General features: G+C 38.7%; 1 protein-coding gene and 1 pseudogene across 1 annotated transcript in view; both read right to left on the bottom strand.

Annotated features, from left to right (window-relative positions):
* The window catches only part of LOC102475719 (fibrous sheath-interacting protein 1), a 65,094-nt gene extending 45,315 nt beyond the window's left edge, over positions 1–19,779 (bottom strand). Inside the window, exons 1-4 of the mRNA XM_027775841.1 lie at positions 19,536–19,779; positions 19,370–19,448; positions 8,674–8,806; positions 1,296–1,479 (exon numbers count right to left, since the gene is read on the bottom strand). Of these exons, the coding sequence (XP_027631642.1) occupies positions 1,296–1,479; positions 8,674–8,806; positions 19,370–19,448; positions 19,536–19,779 (640 nt within the window). The remainder of the gene's footprint in view (positions 1–1,295; positions 1,480–8,673; positions 8,807–19,369; positions 19,449–19,535) is intronic.
* A 960-nt stretch (positions 19,780–20,739) lies between these two features.
* Positions 20,740–21,713, bottom strand: LOC102496764 (cell division control protein 42 homolog; annotated as a pseudogene).
* Positions 21,714–27,208: the final 5,495 nt, after the last annotated feature.

Below are 27,208 nucleotides of genomic sequence, written 5' to 3'. Positions count from 1 at the left end.
GAGAAAGAAAAGGTCTGCCAGGGTCAACCCTAGAAACTAGTGGTTAAGGAAGCCAGATTCCATGTGGCTGACTGTGATTTGAAATCTGACCCCAGCAGCTTGAAAAACATGCCACATACATGTATCTGTGTTGCCCAAAATTCCAACAGGATGGAGAAATAGAGGAGGAGGATTGCAGCATGACCATATCCAACTGGGTAAGCAAAACAATAGGGGTGCTTTTTCCCTCTCTCTGTCTCCCTAGAAATTGCATATGCCCTCTGGGAATTATAAATACATGCATGAGTAAATGAATGAATGTCTGACAGGTATCCATATCTGAATGATAATACCTGTAGTTTATGTTTAATTGATTTCTTCAAGTAAAAATGGTGTTCCATTAAAAAGTGACCGGTTTAGCTCGTAACTCAAACCATTACACGAGTACTTTTCCTCAATACAATCCTCACACTTTGGCATACAGCAGAATTGCCTTATTTGGACTTCCCATTTTACACTGCACGATACTATGTTCAAGTGTCAAGATTTAATAAGTTTAATACTTTTTACTGCTTCATCAAGGGTATCTTTGAGTGACATCGGCTCTTTCTTCCTCCTGCCAGCACTTGATCACAAGAATTGTAATGACTACCGGGATAAATTTGGTGTCACTGTAATGATTCATACTAAGGCACCAACAATTTTACCCACCATTATTTTTATACTCAGTACAAATGTCAATACAGAGGAAAAAAAAGGCAAATAACATCTTAGAATTATTATGAAAATAGTTTCTACCTTTCAGAAACCCTAACAGTGACTCAGAGTCAACCCCACCTTCACCCCACCTCCAGGGCTCTGTAAACCATGGTTGGAGAACTGCTGTTATAATTCATCTGACCAGAATTAATTTAATACCATTTAAAAATCATCTTTTCAATCTAAGTGTTATTAAGATTGAATGAAATTATCCCTAATAAGACATTTACAAATTATGGGATACATTATATTGGGCAATTTTAGTGATCAAAAAAAGTAAAAAAAATCATGCCATAAAACACAGAAATACTCCCTACTTGACTAATATAAAGTGGCCACAAAAACAATTTTATTAAATAGCATATTTTATTATATTTATAAATGTATTTAAGAGCTCTTAATATAATCTTACAAATAAAAAGTGATTACTTGCTCACAAAAAGTACGTTTCATTTCACTTTTTTTGTTTTTCCCCTAATTTGCTGATAAGTACATGTAAATATTTTAAATATGACATCTGTGATTATCATTACCCAGTCACTTAGTGATTATCCTACCTGGACACTCGGGTAACAGCTGATGTTGAACCAAGTCCAGATCTTCCTCTAATCCCTCTTTGGTCAATTCTATTTTCTCAGTGTAGTTTTGTCCTTTCTCATCATTACTATTTCTTCTTTTCTCTGCATTACTGCTAAATGAATGGTCCTCTTTACCATAGTGCAACTTACTTGCAGTATCAACCTAGAAGTCATTTCCAAAAACATAATATCAAAAAAAGTATTTTTTAAAATGTCATATTTCTAGTATACTTTTACATCAATGGAAGCATATATGGGTACATACATACAAACACTAGCATTATTCTAGAACTATGATACCTTTTCGTTAAATATAATTTAGCTAACAATTAAATGTAATAATATTTGTGCCAAAGAAATATGCACTACTCTCCAACAATCTGTATCAACAATGGAGAAAAATGGAAATCAGTTCTGAATGGAACCACTACCTGCCAAGCTCTGGGAATGAGGCTGATGTACCCTGCCATAGGCAGCTACTGAATTGTTGAAAAATGAGTAGTCTGAATTGAGATGTGCTTCTGATGAGGGTATTCTAATAAGAACCATGTGCTTTGCTAATTATTTTATACTGTTCTATTTTGGTTTCCCTCTTCAGTTTGCAAAGTTCATTTTGAAGGATAGGCCCCATGGCCTAGTGGGTAAAAGAGCTGGGTCCCACATGGCTGACCAAAGTTTGAATCTCAGCCCCACTGCCTTAAAAAATACACCAGAGGTACCAGCAGTTGGTATAATGGCTATGTTGCTGGACTCCCATGTAGTTGACTGCAATTCGAGTCCCAGACCCAGTGGCTTAAACTCACACCAGACACATGTGAGTGAATGCCCAAGATCCTGAAAGGAGAATGGAGAAGAAGGGATTGAGGCTTGACCATGCCCCCTGGGGGGGGGTAATTCCTCGCTTTCTGTCTTTCTGGTGAGCCCAAGTGCCCTATAGCAAAAAATCTCTAGAAAAAAAAAACACCAGATACATGTGTATGCATGCTCAAGATCCTGACAGGATAGAGAAGTGGAGGAAAAAAGACTGCAGCATGACTGTACCTAACTAGAGGGTTTGGTTTTTTTTTTTCTCTCTCTCCCCCCACCCATCCCTTTTTCTTTTTGGCAAGTGCACAAACCCTCTGGTAATCTAAAAAAAAAAAAAAGAAAAAAATGGGGGCCAGCAGGTGGCATGATGATTAAGGCGCTGGACTCCCACATGGCCACTTCAAGTGTGGGACCCAGCAGCTTGAAAAACACCCTAAGCATGTATGCATGTGTGCCCAAGATCTCAAGAAGAAAATGAAGGAGAAGTGGCTACAGCATGGCCATCCTCCCAGGGGGTGATTTCTCATTTTCCCTTTCTTTCTCTCTGGCAAGCACACATGCCTTATAGCAAAACCTAAAAGGGAAAAAAAAAAACAAAAAAGGAAAAAAAAAAAAAAAAAAAAAAAAAAAAACCTGATAATGCCAATTGCTGGCAAGGATGCAGAGCAACCAGTACTGTCGTACATTGGTAGTGGGAATAGAAAACAGCCTGGTATATATATACACACACATACATATATACACATACAATAAACAAATAATTACAATTTTAATCATAATCACCAAAAGCTGGAATCAACCTAAATGTTCCTAAATTGGAGAATGAACAAACTATGATACACCCATATGATGGAGTATTACTCAGCAATGAAGAAGAATGAGATTCATCTTGTATGTTAGGAGATAAAAGACTGAAAAGCTACACTCTGATTCCTTTTACATGACCTTCTAGAAAAGTAAAAACTACAAATGTAGAGAATATATCAGTAATGGTCAAGGTGAGCAGAAGTTATTTACAAAGGAACAGAATGAGGTCATTTTTTAAAGGATGATGAAATTGTTCTATAATTTGATTATGATAGCGATTATACCACTCTATGAATTTACCAAAGCTTGGGACCGGCAGTTGGCGTGGTTGTTAAGGTGCTGGACACTCCCACATGGCCGACCAGGGTTCGATTCCTGAGTCTGGTGGCTTGCTTTCTCACTTCCTTTCTCTCTCACACTCACCCTCTGTCTCTCTCTGGTCAAATTAAGAAATAAATGAATTAATTAATTAATTAATGAATTAATTAATTAGTTAAAAAAATTACCAAAGCTCATAGAACTATATACCAAAAAATCAATTTTACTGTATGTAAAATTTTAACTAAAAACTAAGAGATAAAATTAAACACAATACAAATAGGTAAGATAATTTAATACCAAAAGTTAGAAATTCTCCCAAATTAATCTGTAAATTCAAAACAATTTCAATTAAAAACCCAACAGGATTTTTCGGAACTTAAAAAAAAAAAAAAATCATGTAAAAGAACAAAAAGCCAAGATAGCTAAGACAGTTATTCAGAAAAACAAAGGGACGGAGGAAGAGGTCAGCCCTACAGTGCAATAGCAAGCACTGTGCATAGGGAGCCAAATCCCACTTGACTAACTTAAGTTTGAATCCCAACTCTAAGGGCTTGAGAAACATGCTAAGCACATGTGCATGCATGCCCAAATTCCTGACAGGATAAAGAAATAGAGGAAAAAGGATTGTACCATGACTGTACCCCATGGGGGGCAGGGGTGCTTCTCATTCTCTTTCTCTCTCTCTCTGGCAAGCACAAGCACTCTCTGGCAATAAAAGCAAAGCAAAACAAAACAATAAGATGGGATATTCCCTACTAGATATCAGTAATTATTACAAAACTACAAGAGTTAACACACTGGGCCCAACTGTGCTCCATAGGTTGAGACCACATGGGAAGCCTGTGTTCAATTCAGTCCAACCTAAAGCCTACAGAAGCACCTGCCTGTAGTCCCAGATGGGAGGCTAAGTAAGGAGGATTGTTTAGACTCTGTGTTAAAAAGGGGGGAGGGGAAAATCCTGTAGCTCAATAGTTAAGAGAACAAGATCCCACACAGCTGACCACAGTTCAAATCTTGACACGAGAAACATGGTGGATAGATACACACATTCCCAAAATTCTGATGGAAAGGAGAAATGAAGGAAAAAAGAATGTGGTGTGATCACACCCCACTGGGAGGTTCTCTCTTGCTCACAAGTGCCCTCTGGCCAAAAAAAGTTAACACAATATACATTATATTAATGATGCAGGATTAGGTAAAACAAAACAAAGAGCTCATCTAGAACCTATATTTTACAGAGAGCTCATCTGTAACCTGTGTTGTACAAAGTCAATTGCAGGTTAGAGTTCTAGATACATGTTAGGATCATCCAATTAGATGCTACTGTAGGAGATGCAAGAAGCAGAAATGAGGTCAAAACCATCTCCTAGGGACCAGCAATTGGTGTAATGGCTATGTCGCTGGACTCCCATGTAATCAACTGCTGTTCGAGTTCCAGACCCAGTGGCTTAAACTCACTCTGGGCACATGTGCATACATGTCCAAGACCCCAAGACGATAATGGAGTAGAAGGGACTGCAGCATGGCCATACCCCCTGGGGAGTGATTTCTCACTTTCTGTCTCTCTGTCTCTGTCTTTCTGGCGAGCACACGCACCCTATAGCAAAAACCTCTCCAAAAAAATAAAAATAAATAAACCATCTCCTAAATTCCTGATACAGAGTTGGCAAGGTTCTGAGCAGCCCCATTCAGGGATCAGGACCACTGAGGACCCTCTGCCCAGACTTCACCCTCCTGCTCCCCAGACCTAGCCAAGGAGCCAGGTTAGAGCAGTTAGAGTACCCTACTTATTCTGTCTCTCACGTCTAGCTGTTTTCATTTTTTGCCAAAATAATTTTTATTTTTTATTGTTTTTATCTTTTTTTTCTCCTTTTTTATTTTAATTTTTTCCCTTTTCTTTTTCTCTTTACCCTTCTCACTTTTCTGCTCAGCCTCCACAAGGTTTAGATGCTCAGTAGCCAAATATCTGAATACTTTTAGGATCAGATTAATACTCAATTTTCAGTGAATCAGCTGTGCAAAGGGAGAAAAATGGTATTGTTTAGGGACTGCATATCACTTGCTCCTGCATTCCTCTGAAAGCTTAGATTTTACTACAAAAACTAGGAAAAAGTGTTTAATCCATCAGATGACCAGAAACCACTGCAGCAGCACAAGAAATAGGAGAAACCAAGAAAATATCTCTCCTCTAAGGGAAAAGAATAACTCGTCTTCCTCCACAAAAAATACAAGGGAACTCAGGGAAATGTCAGATAAAGAATTCAAAATATTCATAATGACAAAACTAACAGAGATGCAAGAGAAGAGAGACAACAAACTCCAGAAGGTGCAGGAGAAACGAGACCAGTTCCAGAAGTTGAGGAAGTTCCTGCACGATCTGAAAGAGGAGATACACATCATGACAAAGAATCAAATGGAATTGTTAGAGATGAAAGCTATAATACAGGAAATCAAAACCTCCCTTGAAAATATCCAAAGCAGATTAGATCAGGCAGAAGATCAAATCTCAGATGTAGAAGATAGAACCTCTGATCTAGAAAAATTCACAAATAGACTGAGAAAATAACCCAAAAAAATTAGAATAACATACAAGTAATATTAGATACCATTAAACGCCCAAACATACAGATCATCGGTATCCCAGAAGATGAAGAAACGAGTAAGGCCATTGATAATCTGTTCCATGAAATCCTAGAAGAAAATTTTCCAAATCTAGAGAGGTACTCAAATATACAAACCCAAGAAATATAAAGGACTCCACACAGTTTCAACCTAAGAAGATCTTCCCCAAGACACATCATAGCCAGATTGACCAAAACCACAGACAGAAACAAGATACTAAAATTGGCAAGAGAGAAGTGTTAAGTTACTTTCAAAGGATATCCCATCAGGCTAACATTGGACATCTTCTCGGAAACAATGCGAGCAAGGAAAGAATGGGAAAATATATTCAAAGTGTTAAGTGAAAAACAATTTTGACCAAGAATACTACATCTGGCAAGATCATCCTTCTATGGGAAGAAAAGCCTGAAACATTCTCAGATAAACGAAACCTGAAAGAATTTATCAACACCAGACCAGCTCTTCAAGAAGTGCTGAAGGGTATACTATACCAGTAAAACTAAAGACAGACAGAAATAAGAGAACAAGAAATGACCAAGAAAAAGGCCAACTTAATAGTAGGGGCAAGTTCAGAAAGATCAGTAACAATGTTGAATGTTAGCTTCCAGGATTTAAATGGGAAGATCAGACCACAGTAATACTGCAAATTCTATAGAAAAGACATTAATCACATGAGTCTGAACTAGTGAACTAGAATTTTTTGACTATAGACTAAAACATTACTGATTTTCTTCAATGCTTTGATTTTCATTTTTGATGATGTTTGTCTTCCCTTGAACTGTTTATAGGTACATCTAGCTACTATTTGAACTGAATCCTAACTTTTTCTGGTTTTAAGTTTTAAGCAAATTTCTCTTAACATTTTTTGATTTTGAACTATTAAAACTAAAACTGCTTTTTAATTTAAAAATACCTATTAATACCTATTCAATGACTGCAGTAAGCTATATAGCCCAAGCAAGGTGCTACTTTATGGTATGTTCACTTTACTCACTGAAGTTTACACCTAAAGTCAGACATGTGTTCGTAGATTGGTGATATATATATAAATGCATGTGTGTGTGTGTGTATATATACATATATATATATATGCATGTGTATATATATGTGTGTGTGTATGTATATATATATATATATATATCACCTGTATTTGTTATTGAAAGTTTTTAACTTAATTAAGATCTTTAGCAAATCAACAAAATGTAGGGGGGGAAAGGCATGGAAAACAACTACAGATTCGAGAGACAGTGTGGAATAAAGGGAGGGAATTAGCAGAGCGTGAGAGGTAGGGAATCAAGGAGGGGGGGAAGGCAAAATAAATAAGAAACAAGAAATAGAAAATCACTTTTTGATGATAACATGTATAGTAATATCCTGATTGAACCAATATACAATGTATTCTGGATGAAAAATCTCATTTTGTATATTGTATTGATGTACAATGAATGACTGTAAATGAATAAATTAAAAAAAGAAAGCTGGGGAAAAAAGTAAACAACAACCATATCTGCATGTCTAGTCACCAGTTTTATGCTTCTAAGGGACTTAGGAGCAGTCCAGAAACAGCAGCAGCAGCTTTCTGATCTCTGGAGGCAGCCATGGTAGTGTGACCTGGGAACCAATCTTGCAAGGGAAGTCACCACCTCCTGGACATCCTTTCTTACTGACCTTTTGAATTCTTGTATTCAATCCCTTTCTGCTTGAAATACCTAGAGTGGGGCAGGCCCCTTGGGATAGTGGTTAAAGTCAGCAGATACGTGACTACGCAGTCCAAATCCTAGCCCCAGCGGCTTGTAAAACATACCAGGCATATGTACATGTGTGCCAAAAATCCCAACAGTTTAGAGAGATGAAGGAAGGACTGCAACATGACAACAACCCATTGAGGAATGCCTTTCCTTCTGTCTCTCTCCCTCTCCCTCTCTCTCAGACACATGCCCTCTTGCAACTAAAAATAAAAATAACTACCAGAGTGCTAATCCCTGCATTAAATCATGATAGACAAAAAAACCCATGATGCAGTCTAGTCCATAAATCAAAAGAATAAATGAGTATGGATTCATTAACATGCAATTATTTTTTTTCATCAATAAGTTCAAATTTGTGTTTCCCACAACCTTTAAAACAACCTTAGAAGAAGCAAATTGTACTATATCACAGATGAGGAAAAAAAATCAGTCTTAAAATTGAGTTTAGGGGGCCAGCAGGTGGCATAGTGGATAAGGGCACTGGACCCCCACATGGCCCACCACGGTTCCAGTCTCGGACCTGGTGGCTTGCTTTCTCACTTTCCCTCTCTCACTCTCTCTCTCTGTGTGTCTTTCTGGTCAATTAAAAAATAAAATGAATGAATAAATAAAATTAAATAAATAATTCTTTAAAAAAATCGAGTTTAGATATTTTAAGGAAAGAAAACACTAGTCAAGAAAAGGAGGTCCTAGACAGTAATACACCTGCCCTGTATATAACACATAGCCTTTACCCAAACTACTGAAATCTTTTCAAAGTAAGAGTCAATGGTGGTATATAAGATATAGTAATAAAAAGTTCCCTTAACAGAGTACAACATGGACAAATAAGCCACACTCCAAGAAAGGAAAGATGGAAGGAAGGAGGGGAAGAGGGCCAGTCAGCATATTTTCATATTAAATAATCTAGTGTAAAATACAAGAAATCTGTGAGTCCTCCCAGAACACAGCCTCTAAAAATGAACCTTAAAACAAGATGTCACCGACAACATTGTTTTCATCCACTGCTGAGAGGTTGGAAGAAGTTTAAATCATTTTTAATATCAAATTACCCTGAAGGACCCTGGTTCCGGTGACAGCACCTCCAAAGAAGTAGTTGAGTTTCTACTCCCAGAACGTGTTCTTGAATTTGAGGCTGGTTTTGAAATTTCATCTAGGTTTCCCTTTATAATATCCATTGATATCCTGAAACAAACAAACAAACAAACAGATAAATAAAAAGCAAGTGATTTGTATGTTTAAATGTTTCTTTTTAAAAAATAATTATTTATTTAATTAATTACATTTGTTGTTGTTATTATTTTTTAATTTGACCAGAGAGAGAAAGTGAGAAAGCAAGTCTCCTGGTACAAGATTTGAACCGCAGTCAGCCATGTGGTAGTCTAGCACCTTGACCATCATGCCATCTGCCAGCCCCCAATGAATGTTTAAATGTCTCACTGATTAATGTTAACATCCAATTACTCAGAACCTTTGCTTTTGTTTTTAGGGTTTTTTTGAGAGATTTTTGCTATAGGGTGCATGTGTTCCCTAGAGAGACAGAGAGACAGAAAACAAGGAATCACTCCCCAGGGAGGGTAGCCACAATGCAATCTCTTCTCCTCCATTCTCCTCTCAGGATCTTGGGCATGCACGCACATGTGTACAGCATGAGTTTCAAGCCACTGGGTCCAGGACTCAAACTGCAGTTGGCCACATGTGAGTCCAACACCCCAACCACCACGCCACCTGCTGGCCCACAGTGCCTTAGTTTTAAAGATTATTTCAAAGGTTATTACTGAAGTCACACTTAAGGGTTTCTCAGTTTCGCCAAAAGAAATCTTGTGTACATGGATTGTTAAATCTTGTCATATGAGCATAAAACATACTGCCCAGAATGTTAAATACTAAAAGTGGCTGAAAAAGAATGCAAAAGTGAATGCCATCTTGTGGCCCCCTGTGCCTCCAGGAGAAAACATTTGTGTCCTTGGCCTTCACTGAGGGAATACCCATAAGGAACCCTGCCTGTCACCCAAGAATCTACTTTATTTTAATGATTTGCAAGCAAAGTCCTCCCTGCTGCCTTCTAATGATTTGCCTTCTTGCAGTTTTTCCTACTCTAGCCTTCGGCCTAGGTTTCTCTCCCAGCTTGGTGCCATGTTTTCATTTTATCAATCTCTCCTTCTAAAACCTGTGATTGCACTGGTACTCTGATGCAAGGGAGCAAAACTTTTCTTCCTTTATTAGAGGACAGACTTTCATTATTTGGCTACACAGTGCCAATTTCTTTAACTGTCTTATGTGGCACCTCACATCCTGGCTCTATACCCAGTGCTGTTTTTCAAAGCAAGAAATATCAGGCAGGTGACTAGAACTAGGAGGATGTAGACATACCCAGCACATTGATCTTTCCAAATTGTGCCCTTGATCAGGCCCATTCCGGATTTATCCAGGGATATTTAGGTAACATGCATGCTGGATAAAATGATAGAAATAAGGATAATTCTAGCTTTTGTCTTCTCAATATTTGGCTTTACATGTGAATGGATATTTCAACAAATCCTTTCCTAAATTCCTATGAATTATGTATTAAGCCATTATTTCTCTCGTAACAAAATGAGGAAAATCAATTACCTCTACTACAACAATGTCCTTTTCTTATCCAACAAAATGATTCATCTTTTATTTTATTTTTTGAACAGCAGAGACAGGGTCCAAAGAAACTTTGGACATAAGAGGAAGCACAAAGAGAAACCACTTGAGGCTGCTCTTAGGTACACAGAGGGATAACATGATGTGGCCTATGACCATTCAGCATGCCAAAACTCATGCTTAAGAGACCAGTAGGTCAACTCTCCCCACCTCAGCAAAAGAAAAAGGCATTGATCTCAACATTATTCAAGCTCTGCAAAGGAGTTTGAGCTCACTCAGGAAGGCACTGACATAATTATTGTGGGATGATGAATCACCCTGGCCTGTCACATCACAACCAAAAAGCGTAAGTCACCCAAAGGCCAAATGTCTTGTAAATGCCCTAAGAAGCCTGTCAAGGAGACTTACTGCAGCTTATAGAGGAAGAAATGAGATGGAAGGACGTGCAGAACCAAGATAATAAGTGTCAACAGAGAGAGAGGCACAGAGAACTACCAATGACATGGGTCAACTAAAAGGCTCCAGAAATCCTTTATTTTGCATTAGAAATAGGTCTGTTCATTATGTTCACTCTTAAAAATAAAAAATTAATAATAAAGTAAAATACAGTTTCCAGCAGAGGTAAGGAACTACCAATGACATGGGTCAACTAAAAGGCTCCAGAAATCCTTTATTTTGCATTAGAAATAGGTCTGTTCTATTATGTTCACTCTTAAAAAAATAATAATAATAATGAAGTAAAATACAGTTTCCAGCATAGGTAAGGATGTAACTGACAATCTTATGAATTTGGCCAGATATCAAAAGTATGAATACCTGGCATTGAAATAGGATCTTACAGATGTACTTGAGTGTTTGAAAAGAAATCTACATTGTCACATTGAAATTCCTCAAGAAAAAGAATGCACTGTATAAGAAAGAAAGCAATCAAACAATGTAGTTATAATCACATAAGCAGGGAATGTTGATTTAACCAAATATTGTGCCGTAGTTATATGAAGTGCATGTAGGGAGTGTGTAAAAGAAGGAAGGGTAGTATAAGAAATCTAATATGTCACAATAGGAAACAACTGTAAAATAAACATAATATTTAAGAATTCAAATGGTTTCCTTTGGAGACTAAGACCAGGAATTGCTTTTTCCCTCCTCTATGATAAATGTTAAAATACAGTTTGACATTTTAACATTACTTTAATAAAAGCAAAAGCTAAATTTAGAAGTAATAAACACAAAATATGAATTTCCCAGGGATTAGAAGGAAACAATATAATTTGCATAATTATGGAATTAATGACTTATCAATTGTGACACCAAGAACATAAGTCAAAAAGAAAGAGAAGAAAATTGTATTAAATAGCACTTAATACTCTTCAGTGTCAAACATAAAAAAAAAATTCTAAATAAAATTAAAAGGCATCTGAAAAACTGAGAGAAATTTATGAAATATAGACAATATGCAAAGATGAATTTACATATTTAGAGAGTTCTCACTAATTGATAAGAAAAAAATACATTCCAACAGACACTGGCTTGAGAACATAAGTAACATACGATAGAGAGAGAGAAAGAGAGACAAACCATCAATAACCTGGTTTTTTTTTTTAATCTGATTTTTCCAATTAAAGGAATATACAGAAAGGTACTTGAAAGATATCACATGAAATGAAAGTGGTGTGCTCTAGACTGGTGGATTCCTAGATATAATTCTTGTGTCCTTTTTTTTAACCCTTTGCTTATCTGCATTTTCTGGTTTTCTATTAAGTATATCTTGCATTAACAATTTACAATTTTATTTATTGTAGAATATTTCTATTAAAGAACTTACTAAAAAGCTATTTGAAATAAAATTATAACCATCCAATATCACTACATCCTGAGCTAACCACTGATGCTACGTTTGCTTTCCGTTTTAGCTTTGTCTTTTCTAACAAAAGTTAGCTCATACAAGAGGCCTTCAAAAAGTTCGTAAAAAATGAGTATTGTGAAAAAACTACGCATACATCAATCGCATTTGTATCCACTTATTTTTGGTTTTTTTTTGGAGAGGTTTTTGCTACAGGACGCGTGCACTCGCAAGACAGACAGAGAGAGACAGAGAGAGAGAGAGACAGAGAGACAGAAAGCAAGAAATCACCCCCCAGGGGGGATGGTCATGCCGCAATCCCTTCTCCTCCATTCTCCTCTCGGGATCTTGGGCACGCACGCACACGCGCCCGGCGTGAGTTTAAGCCACCAGGTCCGGGACTTGAACCACGGTTGAGTACGTGGGAGTCCAGCGACATAGCCATTACGCTAACTGCTGGTCCCTGTATCCACTTTTTGAAATATCTTCATTTTTCTCATGTAACACTACATATGAAAATGTTCTCATTACATTAAAATAAGGAAAATATTATTTAATTCATGATACTCAGTTAAGTAGACAGACATATGACTAGATCCTAAATTGTTGCAAATCACTTGTTAACACATGCCAACTTGTTATAACATTCATTTCAAACAAAATTAATTTAAACGTTCTTACATGAGAGAACATTGTTGCACTGTGCGAAATGCAACTACCATAAATGACTTAAAGACAAAATAAGGACATAAGCTGATGTAATTTGATATTTTGGATGGAAGAAAGAATCAAATGATAAAGAGTCTTCCCCTGTTACATAATTATAAATAGCAAGCCTTTAAAAAAGAAGAAGAAGAAGAAGAAGAAGAAGAAGAAGAAAGAAAGAAAGAAAGAAAGAAAGAAAGAAAGAAAGAAAGAAAGAAGGTCCACTAGGTGGTGTGGCAGTTAAAGTGTTGGACACCACATGGACAACCATGGTTCAAGTCCTGGACCTGGTGGCTTGAAAATTACACCTGGTGCATGTGCATGTGTGCTCAAAAATCCCAAAAGGAGAGTGGTGGTGAAGGGACTGTGGCCTAGCCATCACACCCTAGGGGGTGATTTCCCACTTTCCTTCTCACTGCCTCTCTCTCTCTGTATCACTCTGATGAGTACATGCAGGCTATGGGGAGAAAAAAGTAGAAATACATTCTTATGATTTTTATGTCTAAGTATTATTTAGATTCAAGTTTTTTATATTTATTATGAAAAGCTTACCACTGAGAGAAAAACAAAACAATATAGAAGAATGTATTATAAAAAAAATTTAAGGTTAAAATTCTCCTTGCCCTTGGACCTGACAGATGTATATAGAGTATTAAATCCAGTGACTATGGAATATACTTTTCTCTCATCGCTACATGAAACATTTTTCAAAGACTGGCCATATAACATGTCATAAAACAAGCCTATATAAATTTATAAGTATAGAAACTATACCCAGTATCTTCTCTGGCCACAATGGAATTAAACTTGAAGTCAACCACAAAAAGAGTCCTCAAAAGAAATAACAACATGAAAATTAAACAATCTACTCCTGAATGAATTTGAATGTGATTTTTTTTTCCTAACTATTGAAGAAATTAAGACTGAAATAAAAAATATTCATCAAAGGGACCACCAGATGGCATAATGGCTACATCACTGAACTCCCATGTAGTTGACTGTAGTTCGAGTCCCTAACCCAGTGGCTTACACTCACGCCAGGCACATATGTGTGCATGTCCAAGATCCCGAGAGGAGAATGGAGGACAAGGGATTGCGGCGTGGCCATCCCCCTGGGGGGTGATTTCTTACTTTCTGTCTCTCTGTCTCTCTCTGTCTTTCTGGCAAGCGCATGTGCTCTACAGCAAAAATCCTCTCAAAAAAAAAAAAAAATTCATTGAAGCTAATGAAAACAAACAGACTACACTCCATAACCTCTGGGACACAGAGAAAGCAGTCACAGAGGCAAGTTTATAGTCATTAGTGCTAACAAAAAAAAAAAAACAGAAAGGTAGCAAATAAATAACATTGCATCTTAAGGAACTAGAAAAACAACAATGAAAAACCCAAAACTAAAAGAAAAAAAGAAATAGTAAAGATTTGAGCTGAAATAAATGAAATAGAAATGTTTACAAAACTATACAAAAATATCAACTAAATGACAAGCTGGGTTTTTTGTTTGTTTGTTTGTTTGTTTGTTTGTTTTTAAGAGGTTTTTGCTATAGGGTGCGTGCGCTCGCCAGACAAACAGACAAAGAGACAGAAAGTGAGAAATCACCCCCCAGGGGGGATGGCCACGCCACAATTCCTTCTCCTCCATTCTCCTCTCGGGATCTTGGACACGTATGCACACATGCCTGGCGTGAGTTTTAAGTCACCAGGTCCGGGGCGCAAACGGCAGTCAACTACGTGGGAGTCCAGGGACATAGCCATTATGCTAACTGCTGGTCCCACAAACTGTTTTTTTAAGAAGGTAAACAAAATTGATAAATTATTAGCTACACTAATCAAGAAAAACATAGAAAGGAACCAGATAGATAAAATCAGTAATGAGGTTGGTAATATTACAACCAGGATATTGGAAATACAAAAAATTATGAGAGAATACTATGAGCAACTATACACCAAGAAACCAGAAAACCTAGATGAGATGAACAACTTTCTGAACAAGTACAAGTTACCTAGGTTGAAGCAGAATGAAATAGAAAATCTGAATAGTACAATAACAAGTGAAGAGATTGATTGATTGCTTCTATTACCTTGATACCAAAACCAGACAAGGACATGACGAATAAAGAAAACTTCAAACCAATATCCCTGATGAATACTGATACAAAAATTTTCAACAAGATACTAATAAACCGAATCCAACAACATATCTACAAGATTATACACCATGACCAAGCAGGCTTTATCCTGGGGATGCGATCAACACATGTAAAACAATAAATGTAATATACCACATTACCAGAAAGACAAATATCATACTCATATCTAAGGATGCAGAAAAAGTATCTGATAATATAGAACATTGCTTCATGATCAAGACTATCAGCAAATTGAAGTAGAAGGGACATTTCTCAACATAATAAAAGTCCTACTTTGAACCTCATACTGAATAAGGGAAAAGCTAAAAGACTCAAAATGGATAAACACAGACTTAACGTTAAATGAGCCAGACTTTGAAAGATAGCACACTGTACTGTATATCCTCAGTCAACTCACTCAGTTTGTACTGAATGCTATGGCAGAGGCTGATTGACTTGAAAATGTGATTGTGGAGAGGAGGGTATAAATGCTAGTGACTTTAAGGGGGGAGAGTAGATGGTAGAGAGTGTGTGGTGGAGGGTAGGTGTCAGGTGCAAGGGAGGAATCATTTGACAGAATTATGTAAAGCTCACTGTTGAGTTAAATTAAAAAAAAAAAAAAAAGGAATCAGGAAACAACCTAGAGCCAAGAATGGACAGAGTTCTTAACTAGGGATCCAAGACCCTGAAGAGGTCCATGGGTAGAACTCAATGGAACCATAAACTCGGGAGACATAAAACCGTTTCTATTAGTCTCTAAATATAGTATTTACTTTTATCTATAATGTGAGCAACAAAATCACAGTGGTATTAGCAGTACCTGTGACTTTGTCACCAACAGGAATCACAGATTTTTTTGGTTTGAGAGGTTTTTGCTATAGAGCATGTGCTCTCGCCAGAAAGAGAGAGACAGAAAGCGAGAAATCACCCCCCAGGAAGGATGGCCACGCCGCAATCCCTTCTCCTCCATTCTCCTCTCGGGATCTTGGGCATGCACGCACACACGCCTGGCGTGAGTTTAAGCCACCAGGTCCAGGACTCGAACCATGGTCAACTACATGGGAGTCCAGTGAAATAGCCATTACACCAACTGCTGGTCCCACACAGATTTTTTTTTTTTAGTCACATTAAATTGTAATTGTTGCAGATGTCTCAAAATTCATAATGCTTATCACTACCTCAAAATTTACATCTCTTGACTGAATCATTTTCGCTTGTATTTGATTTAATTTAATTGTGTTTTGTTCATCATAGCCCTTCCAGGAGGACAAGATGTGAAGGTGGAAGACCTTGACACTAATGATCCTGATCCTGTGTAAGTCAGGCTTATGTCTGTGTGTTTGTGTCTTATTTTTTAGAAAAATGTTTTAAAAGTTTTTAAATTTTTAAATGGAAAAATATGTATAGAATAAGAATATAAAGAAAAATATTTTTGTAGAGTTTCACAATGTGTTTGTGTTTTAAGGTGTTATTACAAAATGGTCAAAAAGTTTTAAGGATTTTTTTAAAGTTTCTAAAGTAAAAAGTTATAGTAAGCTAAGGTTAATTCATTATTGAAGAAATTTTTCTTTTTATAAATTTAGTATGCTCTAAGTATACTCTAAATCTACAGTAATACATAATACTGTCCTAGGCTTTCACATTCACTTACCACTCACTCACTAACTCACCCAAAACGACTTGCAGTCTTGCAAGCTCCATTCATGGTAAGTGCCTTACACATGTGTACCATTCTTTTTCATCTTGTATACCATTTTTTTATTATGCCTTTTCTATGTTTAGACACACAAAAATTTGCCATTGTGTTATAATTGCCTACAGTATTCAGCATAGTAACATGCTATACAGGTTAGTAACCTAAGAGCAATAGATTATATCTTATAGTCTATGTGTATAGCAGGTGATACTACCTAGGTTGGTTAGTGTTAGATACTAGGTTGGTTTGTGTAAGTACACTCTATGATTTTCACACAATGATCAAATTGGCAGTGAAGCATTTCTTAGAATGCATTCCATCATTAAACAATGCATGACTGTACTTGGAATGCATCAATGCATTGGAATGCATCAAAATTTAAAACGCACTCTTCAAAAAACATTAGTTTTTAAAAGAATTATTTATTTAATTATATTTATCATTACTGTTATTAGTTTTAATTTGCTTCAGGGCACAGGTATGAGAGAGAGAGAGAGCAAGCTACCAGATCCAGGATTTGAACTGCAGTCGGCCATGTGGAAGTCTAGTACCTTAATCACCACACCACCCACTGTCCCCAAAACATTTTTTTGAGAGCTTTTTTTGTTATAGGGCATATGCACTCACCAGAGAGACAGAGACACAAAGCAAAAACTCACCCCTTAGGGGAGATGGCTACACCACAATCCCTTCTCCATTCTCCCCTTGGGATTTTGGGCACACACACATGTGTCCAGCATGAGGTTCGAGCCACCAGGTCCTGGACTTGAACTGCAATCAACTACATGCGAGTCCAGCACCTCAACCACTTTGCCACCTGCTGGCCCCCCAATAAAGTTACTAAGAAAAGGTAAACAAAACCCAAAGACTGGAAGAAAGTATGTGCAAAGCACATATCTGACAAAAACTTGTATCCAGAAAATATAAAGACATATCAAGACTCAACAATAAGTAAACAAAACATTTGAATAAACACATCACCTAAGAAGATATATGGTTGGCAAATTAGCACATGAAAATTTGTTAAGATCATAAGTCCACAGAAAATTTTGAATTAAAACCACAATGTGTGACCAGCAGGTGGCATGGTAGTTAAAGCACTGGACACTCCCACATAGTTGACAATGGTTCAAGTCCCAGATGTCGTAGCTTTTGCTTTCTCTCCCTCTCTCCCTGTGTGTGTGTGTGTGTGTGTGTGTGTGTGTGTCTGGTAAAATTAAAATAAATGAATGAATAAATTAAGTTAAATAAACAATTCTTTTAAAAAAACACATACATAATGATCTACCATTACATACCTATGTGGATGGTGAAAATTTAGTGTTTTTAAAAACTGACATTACCAGGGAACCAGCAGATGGCATAATGGTTAACGTCATTGAACTTCCACATGGCTGACAACATTTCAAGTCCCAGACCTGGCAGTTTAAAACTCACACCAGGTGCATGTACATGTATGCCCCAAATCCCTAAGAATGGAGTAGAATAGATGGTGCCAGCCAACCCCTCTGGGGTGGGGGTGGGGTGATTTCTAGCTTTCTGCCTCTCTGTCTCTGTCTTTCCAGCAAGCACACACATCTTATAGCAAAAATCTCTAAAAAAAAAAAAAAAAAAGAAAGAAAGAAAAAACTGACATTACCAAGTGCTGACTAAGTTGGGAGCAACTGAAACTATTATATATTGCCAATGAAAATGCAAAATGGGACAGCCATTTTACAAAAACACTTGGCAGTTTCTTATAAAGTTAAGCATACACTTCACATTTGACTACACAATCTCACTCCAAGAGGTTTACCCAAGAAACGAAAATTTGTACTTGCACAAAACCTGCACACAAATATTTAAAAGGTCTCATTAAATAATTGCCCAAAACTGGAAGCAATCCAAAAGTTCCTCAACTAGGGAATAAATGAAGTATATAAGTATCAGCTGCTTTATGTGAAGTTGAAAGAAGCCAGATTCAAAAGACTGTATACATGGTATTGGATTCTCTCACTACGACATTCCGGAGGAAGAAAACTGAATTTTATCACATGTACATTGTCTCAATTTTGGAGTAATATTGTATCAAGGTCTTAATTACGCTCATACATCCATGAGATAAATCAGAATTGCTGAGAGTACATTTACATTTCAAATTTCAGTGGCCTAACTGTCCTCCAAAAAAGGTCGTACCAAATCAGGATACTACCAACACGGTATAAGATGAAAGTGCCCATTTGTCCATACTTGCCTGGGGCCAATCTGGTATCATCAAAATCTCATTTGTACCCATCTGATAGGTGTCACTTGAGTTTGACTGACATTTCTTTAATTACAAGTCAAGTCTCTAAACGAATGTTTACTGGCCATCTGTTTATACTTCGTTTCCCTGTGAAATGCTTATTTGCATCCTTGGCTGTTTATGATCTAGCTGATTAAACAGGTAGTGATCAGTCCTGGATCTCGGTGGCTATAATGCACTGCACCGGGCCCCCACATCATGAACTTTTCCCTCCTGGCCCAGGAAATCTGAACAACAGTCTTCCAGGAAGCGGAAGCCCCTGGGGCTCAGAGCTGTCGACCCCATTCTGGGCCTAACCCCGCTGGGCCCGCCCCCGAGGCCCGGCCCGCCCTCTCATTGGCCCTGCCCCCTCTTCCTGGTAGCCCGTCTTCAGGACAAGCAGCCAGACACGACTCCGCCCCGCCCATTCATGGGAGTGCCGCGCGGCAGCCGAGCTCCGCCCCTCGTCTGTACGGTCCCTCACCTTCCCGGCGGGAACTCGGGGAACCAGGTGGGGTCGGAGCTGACGGGCGCGGAAGCGCGTCGCTCACATTCACAGCGTCCTCACTTCCTGCCAAAGGGGAGCAGCCTTTCTTGCCACCACAGGCTCTCTGGAGGTAGAAGAAGTTGCGGGTCCAGAGCCCTCCAGCCTCCAGGAACGCTGTTCCCCTGGCAACCAGAAGCACCACGCCCCGTAGTCTCGCGATAGTAGAGAAGGGCCGTACCATCTAGAAAAAGCACGTGGGGGTCACGGGCAGTCAGGTAGACAGAGCAGTGGAAGCCACGGCGGCTCTGCTGACCCCTTCTTCGCGGCGGATGGCGTGCCTGGGACGTGGTTTGCTTGTATTTAGAGGGTTGGACTTGGAACCAGGAAATCTGATCACCCACTATCATATATGATGCCTCAGGCCAGCTACTGTCCTTAAGCTCAGTTTCCTACTCCATAAAATGGGAATGATAATGATCCCCTCCTCACAGGACTGTTGTACAACTCAAAGAGATCATGTTTGTGAAACTCCTGGTAAATCTGGGGTGCTATGCAAATCAAAATACTAGTTTTGCACATTCCCAACAGGATAATTGCTATTTGCCCTTTTTTCTCAGTGCGTGAAGACTTTCTCTGGGTCCCCAACCTGATATTTTTCTTCTCTAGTACCATCAAATTTCTGCTTCTTCCCAGCTGGAACAGCACTTCACATTTTATTAGACATTCTCACAGTATTACCTCCTTTGTCATTGTTTTAGGTGCGAAGGATGCAAATACTTCCAGTATTTTCAGCTGAACAAATAGGCATAGGGTGAGTGAGTTGCACAAAAGCAGAGCTACAATCTAGGGCAGTGCTGGGTGTATAAAGCTTTGGGCTGTAAATGCCAGGACTATAGTGCTGAATCCTGCATTTCTATCTGCAGCCTAGACTTCCCCCCTAAACTCTAGGCTCCTTTATCTACTGCTTATTGGATATCTCCACTTAGACCTTTAAGAAGCATCTCAAACGTAACATCTAAAAAAATAAATAAAATTTCTTCTCCACAATCACCTACCCCACTCCTAGCCCTGTCAGTAATTGGTAACTCTCTCCTGCCAAGCTCAGACCAAAAACCTTGGAGTCATGCCTAATTTTTCTTTCTCTCACATGCTATAATCTATTTGTTATAAATCTTACTGGCTCTGTAGTCAAAAATTTATCCAGAATCCAAAGACTTTTTACACCTCAATGCCTCCATTCAGTTCCACATGCCTATCATCTCCTCTCACCTAGATTTTTGCAGTAACCTCCTGTTGGCTACCTTGCCCCTACTCTTTCTTTTTTTTTTAATTGCAAACACAAATTTTAATTTTTAATCTTTAGTTTGTTTTAAACATTGCTTTTAGTATGATGCCGACACCAGCTATGCAGAAGGGCTCTGGAGAGATGCTCATAGCAGCACACACCTGTGATTCTTCTTGGGTTCTGGAGGCTCCAGGACAGCCAGTATTGCTTCATCAGATACATTCTTTAGGCCTTTCTGTGTGAGTGCAGAACACTCCACGTACTTGACAGCCTTCATGTCCCGGGCCACCTTTTCAGCAGTCTCTGGAATGATAGACTTCTGTTAGTTCTTGGCGAGTTTCTCAATAGTAGAGGGCTCATCTCTGAGATCAATTTGGGTCCCAACAAGCAAGAAAGGAGCCTTTGGACAGTGATGAGTTACCTCAGGCACCCACTTTTCTTTCACGTTTTCAAATGAGGATGGAGAGACCACTGAAAAGCAAACTAGAAATAAATTCGTTTGTGGATAACTCAGCCGTGGTAATCTGTCATAATCCTCTTGCCCTGCGGTATCAAAAAGCCCAAGAGTATATGGCTCTCCACCAATCATAACCGTGACTGCGTTGTTGTCAAAAACAGTTGGTACAGGGACCCAGCAGTTAGCGTAATGGCTATGTCGCTGGACTCCCACGTAGTCGACCACGGTTCGCGTCCTGGACCCGGTGGCTTAAAACTCACGCTGGGGACGTATGCATGCGTGCCCAAGATCCCAAGAGGAGAATAGAGAAGAAGGGATTGCAGCGTGACTATCCCCCCTGGGGGGTGATTTCTCGCTTTCTGTCTCTCTGTCTCTGTCTGTCTGTCTGGCGAGCGCACGCGCCCTATAGCAAAAATCTCTCAAAATAAAAAAAAAACCAGTTGGTACATATTCAGATGGAAATTTGTTTGTTGTGTAGGATTTCAGGAGACATGTTTTACCGACAGCACCATCACCCACAACAACACACTTAATTGTCTGCATTGCTGAAATAGTTGTGTATCCACTTTAAATATTTCCAGTTTGATGCTGACCTTAGCTCCTCCACCCAGGCATTGGTCCCTACTCTTACTTTCAACACAGCAGTCTGAAGAATGCTTTCAAAACCAAAGTCAGACCAGGTCACTCCTCTGCTCAGGACTCTCCATGACTCACCATTTCTTTTAGTCCACATTTGCCTCTGAGTCCTAAATGACCAGGCTCTTCTGTTGCCTCTGACCTCCAGTGCTATCACTTGCCTCCTGGCAAATTTTGCTCCATCCTCACTGTTCTGGTCAGTGTTGTTATACAGGAGTGCCATCTCAGATCTCAGAATTTCTCAGGAAATTTATGTTTTTCCAAATCCCAAATTCCAAAAGAAAAAGTTGAGAAATTAAGAAAAAAGAGAAAGTATTCTAATTCTTTTGTGAGAATTAAGCCTTAACCGTAAACATGGAGATGTTACTGAAGAAATCCACTAATGTGAAGTTGAAAGCAAGAGTGAGAGAACGATGCCACTCTGAATCAGAGGTTGATGTCAACATTTCAGCATTTCTGGGAACCAGGACAGGAGCACCTGGGAAAGGCCTGGTCACCATCCAGTCAGTTTTCCTGTAGCTGGTGCAATGTTTTAAGCGTATGTTCCCAGCCCTGTCTGCTGCCAGTGAATCATTCTTGCAAATGAAATAGACATGAATATGTTAATACTCATTGTATAACGTTATAAAAAATGCTCTCAACAGTTTTTCAAGAATTAAGTTTCCTATTCAAAATAAATTCTCAAATTGGCAATTTCCAGCCTGTGGTTCTGTGTAGTGTGGTTAACCTCTCTAGATTTCTGTTACATTATTGGAATATACTCATAATGTTTTCTGTGTTTTCCAGAATCTGCTATAACCTACAGTTCCTATGAATACTTCTAAATTTAAAAGTTCTTATTTTTTAAACCAACACTTCAGATAGTCATAATAATGAGTAAAGAATTTGAAGAAGGTTGAAAAATTTTTAAAACAACTTTGAAATCTCCTAGCAGTCCTGACTTTCTGTCTCTGTATCTAAAAAGTTACTATGTTAGGAATTTGGAAACATTACTCGTTCTTGTTCCTTCAGTACAATTAATTACACACACACACACACACACACACACACACACCACTTGCCACTTTCTCTGCCTACAATTGTTCCCTAGCTATCACTATGGCTCATTTTCTCTCTTCCCTTGAGTATTTGCTTCCTCAGAAAAGCCTTTCCTAACCAACTCATATAAAATACCAGTCCTCATCTTCACATTCTACATCCCTGTCTCTTCAACCTGCTTTACTTTTTTTAATAAGGAGAAGTGCCATTATTTGGATTCTGATAATAAATAGCTGGATAAATCTATAAACTTTTTTTTAAATTTGCTATGGGGCACACGTGCTCACCAGAGAGAGCTAAAGTAAGAAAGTACCCTCCTGGGTGATGGCCACACCACAATCTCTTCTCCTGCATTCTCTCTCGGGATTTTTGGGCACGCGCACACATATACACACTCCCAGCATGTTTTCCAAGCCACTGGGTCCAGGACTTGAACTGCACTATCAGCTATGTGGGATACAGTCATCTTAACTACCATGCCAATGGCTGACCTAAATCTATGAACTTTTGTCGGCCACAATTTCCTCATTTGAAAAAATACTTGGACTAATTACTGCACATTAGAATCACATGGACAGATTTCATAAACTACAATCCCAGAACTGAATCTGAGATGAAAAGAATCTGAAGTTCTGGGGCTTCTTAAATTTTAATGTGCAAATTACTTAGGAATCTTATTAAAAATACTGATGCAGGGGCCAGCAGGTGGTATGCTTGTTGAAGTGTTGTACTGCCACATGGCCGACTGCAGTTCGAGTCCTGGACCTTGGCAGCTTGCTTTCTCACTTTCTCTCTCTCTCTCTAGTCAAATTAAAAAATAATAATAACAACAAATAAAATTAAATAATTCTTTTTAAAAAAATAAAATTCTAATTCAGGGCCAGTACAGTCTAGTGGTTAAGAAAGCTGGACTCCACATGGCCAACTTTGGTTCAAATCTCACCCCCCGTGTTAAAAACATGCTGGGTTCATTTCCATGTGTGCCCCAAATCCCTACAGGATGGAGAAATGAAGAAGGTATAGCAGACTATGCCCCCCTTGTAAGGTACTTTCTCCCCACCCTCAGGGAGTTACTCACCCTCTGGCAATTAAAAAAAAAAAGTGGTGATTCAGTGTCAGGTGGGACCCAAGATTCTAACAGGCTTCCAGGTGATGTGAATGCTGTTGATCCACCAACCACTCTGAGTAGCCATACAATAGGTGATCTCCAGGTGGCCTCACCATTCTTCTGTTCCATGGACAAAGACCATTAGTCACCAAAAATAATACATTTCAGATTTCTTGAAGATGCCAGAGTAGGTGGTGGGGGAATGATGGTAGGGGGTTGCCTAAGAAAAAGCAGAGTTGAGTCAGCCAGCGGTGTGGTGGTTATGGTGCCTGGATCCCTTATGGCTGGCTTTGTGATTTAAGTTCCAGACCTGGTAGCTTGAAGGGTATGGCAGGAATGTGGGTGTGTTCCCAAAGTCCCAAAGGGAGAGGCAGAGGAAAATGGATTGAGGTGTGACCATCCCCCCAAGGAGTGTTTTCTCACTTTCTCTCTCTCAGGTGAATGCACATGCCCTCTGGCAATTTAAAAAAGAAAGAAAAGAAAAGGAAGCAGAGCTATCATCAATGTACATCATTACTGAGGTTTTCATCTTACAAGTGTTGTTTTTTAACGTATGCAGCATAAAATCATTTATAGCAAGTGAAAACGAAATGCGTGCTCAATAGAAACTTTCAGCCTCTTCCCTGTAACCTTTCCACACAAAAATCCCCTTTGATTATATTTTGCATAAAACTGTCATTTTGAATTGTTTTCTGTTTCTGTGTCATTCTCCCTTTGTTTATTTACCTCCTGCTGCTTTCATTTTGCAGACTGCTGAGAAGCTATGCGTGCTCTGAGGGCAAACGTTAATAAATCATATTCGTTGTGCGTTTGTTTCTACTTTCTCAAAATACTTCTGTGTCAGCTATTGCAGGTGACACCTTCAAAACAACTAACATTCAGATGTGAGTCAGACAGCGCCATATTTTTCTGTACTGTGTTTTCTGCAATTTTGTGCCCCCCCTAAAAAAAACCCCACAAACATATTCTGCCAAGTGTTGTGCCCTTCAAAGTAATTCATAAATTTTTTTTGGAGACAAGATATTTTAAGCTAAAATGTCCCTGACATTATTCCAAGCTGGTGACATGGCAACATTTTGGAGTTAGCGTTTATCTTTGTTTTCAGTCCCTCCCTACTCTTGACATCCTCCTTTTGAATGGCATCAGATTTGAATGAATGAAAGTCCACATTGTTCTTCCTCTGGGCTTCAACAAGGATTCCAGCCTCTGCCCCAGTTTTACTCACCCTAAGCTTCCAGCCACTGTAACAACGGGGAAGGAAGGAGAATCATTTTAAACTTCATAACGTAGATTCTGCAAACTGGATTAAATAGTTATTTTTTGAAGGGCAGTTAATAGCAAATTCCACTGGACAATTCCCATCTGATTGGAGTCTAAACTTAATGTCATTTTAATAATTACATTTACTGGTGTTAACGGCTTGCATTAGATGCATCATTTCATTTTATTTCAAACATCCTCTGAGTAGACACTATTATTTTCCAGACCGACAATTGAGAAACAGAGCACCAAAAGGGTAAGTTATTTTTCCAAGATCATTTGGGAACTTTCTGACCCGTATTCTAAAATCTGCTCTCTTAACCTCCTGGGCCTGAATTTAGAAAAGAAGTCACATATAACCACTAGATGGTGCTGATCGTCTTTCCTTAAAGAAAATACTGCAACAGCTCTTTCTGAAACTCATTTCCTTGGATTTTAGGTGTGAGATTTAGGAAACAACTGAACTGAAATATCCTGTGTCTGAACTGCTTGGGTGTGTCTTTAACCATCTAAATAGAAGAAGTGAAAATCAGATCTCAGAAAAACAAAATCGTGGACTTTTAGAAATATATTTGTGTGTGTATATATATATGTATATATGTGTGTGTGTGTGTGTGTGTGTGTGTGTGTGTGTATAATATTAGGTAACCATTGGTGACTGAGAGACTAAATGTCTCACAACTTTGTATTCACATAAAAATCAGCAGAGTTCAAAGTTCATATTTTTTCCGTTTATCCGTTTTATACCAACCGCACTCCTCCAGCACCCCCCAATTCTGCTTTGGGCACAATGCCATCCATGTAAGCAAGTCATGAACAGAGAAGGAAACAAAGCCGTAAAGAATAAAAATCAGGTACTGGAATAGGTTTGTTTTTTAAAGAGAGAGATTTTTGCCATAGGGTGCATGTGCTCTCCAGAGAGACAGAAAGTGAGAAACAACCCCCACAGAAGGGATGACCATGCTGCAATCCCTTCTCCTCCAGTCTCCTCTTGGGATCTTGGCCATGTACACACACACTCCTAGCGTGAGTTAAAAGTCACCGGGTCCGGGACTCAGACCGTGATCAACTTTATGGGAGTCCAGTGACATAGCCATTACTCCATCTGCTGGTCCCAGGTATATTTTTATTTAAATGAAAAGGCACTATTAAACATACAAGTGTTTAGTATGCATTTAGTACTTTTTTTAAGTATTAAAAAAATTGTGAAATATATCTGCTTTAAATTAAAAACAAAAAACAAACAAACAAACAAAAAAACAGGATCTCAGATTTTATTGCACCTGTGGGTCAGCTCTAGTGTTATTTAAAAGGTTGATTCCTGTCTCTTTTCCCTGATTCTATTAACAACGTGGTAGGAGGGGAACTCATTCTAAATTTTGTACTATAGATTCTACAAAACAAATTAAATAACTATTTCTTTTAAAGACTAGTTAATAGTAAATAGACAGTTCCCATCTCCTTTGTGGCTTTGGTTTGTAGGTGTGAGGTCCAGAGCAGGCATCTGAACTTTAACAAATACCTTGCTGGTGTGGATGAACCATGAGCTTACCATTGAAAAACTGACTTCAGGATCCAGCAGGTGGTGTGGTGGTTAAGGCAGTAGACTCCCACATGGCTGACAGCAGCTCCAGTCCCTGATTCAGCAGCTTGAAAATCACACAGGATCAATGTGCATGCCCAAAATCCCAAGAGGAGAATGGAGGAGAAGGGATTGGAGCATGGACATCCCCTTTGGGGATGATTTCTCACTTTCTTTCTCTCTGTCTCTCTCTGTCTCTCTCCGGCAAGCACATATGCCCCGTAGTAAAATAAAATAAGTTGACTTCAAGTTTGTGTTTGAGAGGGTAGGCAGTGATGAGGACCTTGCTCCTGGAGGCCCCATGAAGCCCTGGGCAGCTTACAACACAAGGGCCCTGAGCAGTGACATCTAGTACATCCTCTGTAAATTGCAAGGTAGAAAACTAGGAAGTATTCTCCCTCCCCTCTCCCTTGACTCAGAAACCTTTCCTTCCTCTTTTTTTTTTTTTTTTTTTTTTTTTTTTTTTTTTT

Source organism: Tupaia chinensis, unplaced genomic scaffold, assembly GCF_000334495.1.
Source record: "Tupaia chinensis unplaced genomic scaffold, TupChi_1.0 Scaffold000605_1, whole genome shotgun sequence".
Taxonomy (NCBI): Eukaryota; Metazoa; Chordata; class Mammalia; order Scandentia; family Tupaiidae; genus Tupaia; species Tupaia belangeri.
This window is presented reverse-complemented; position numbering and strand designations above follow the sequence as displayed.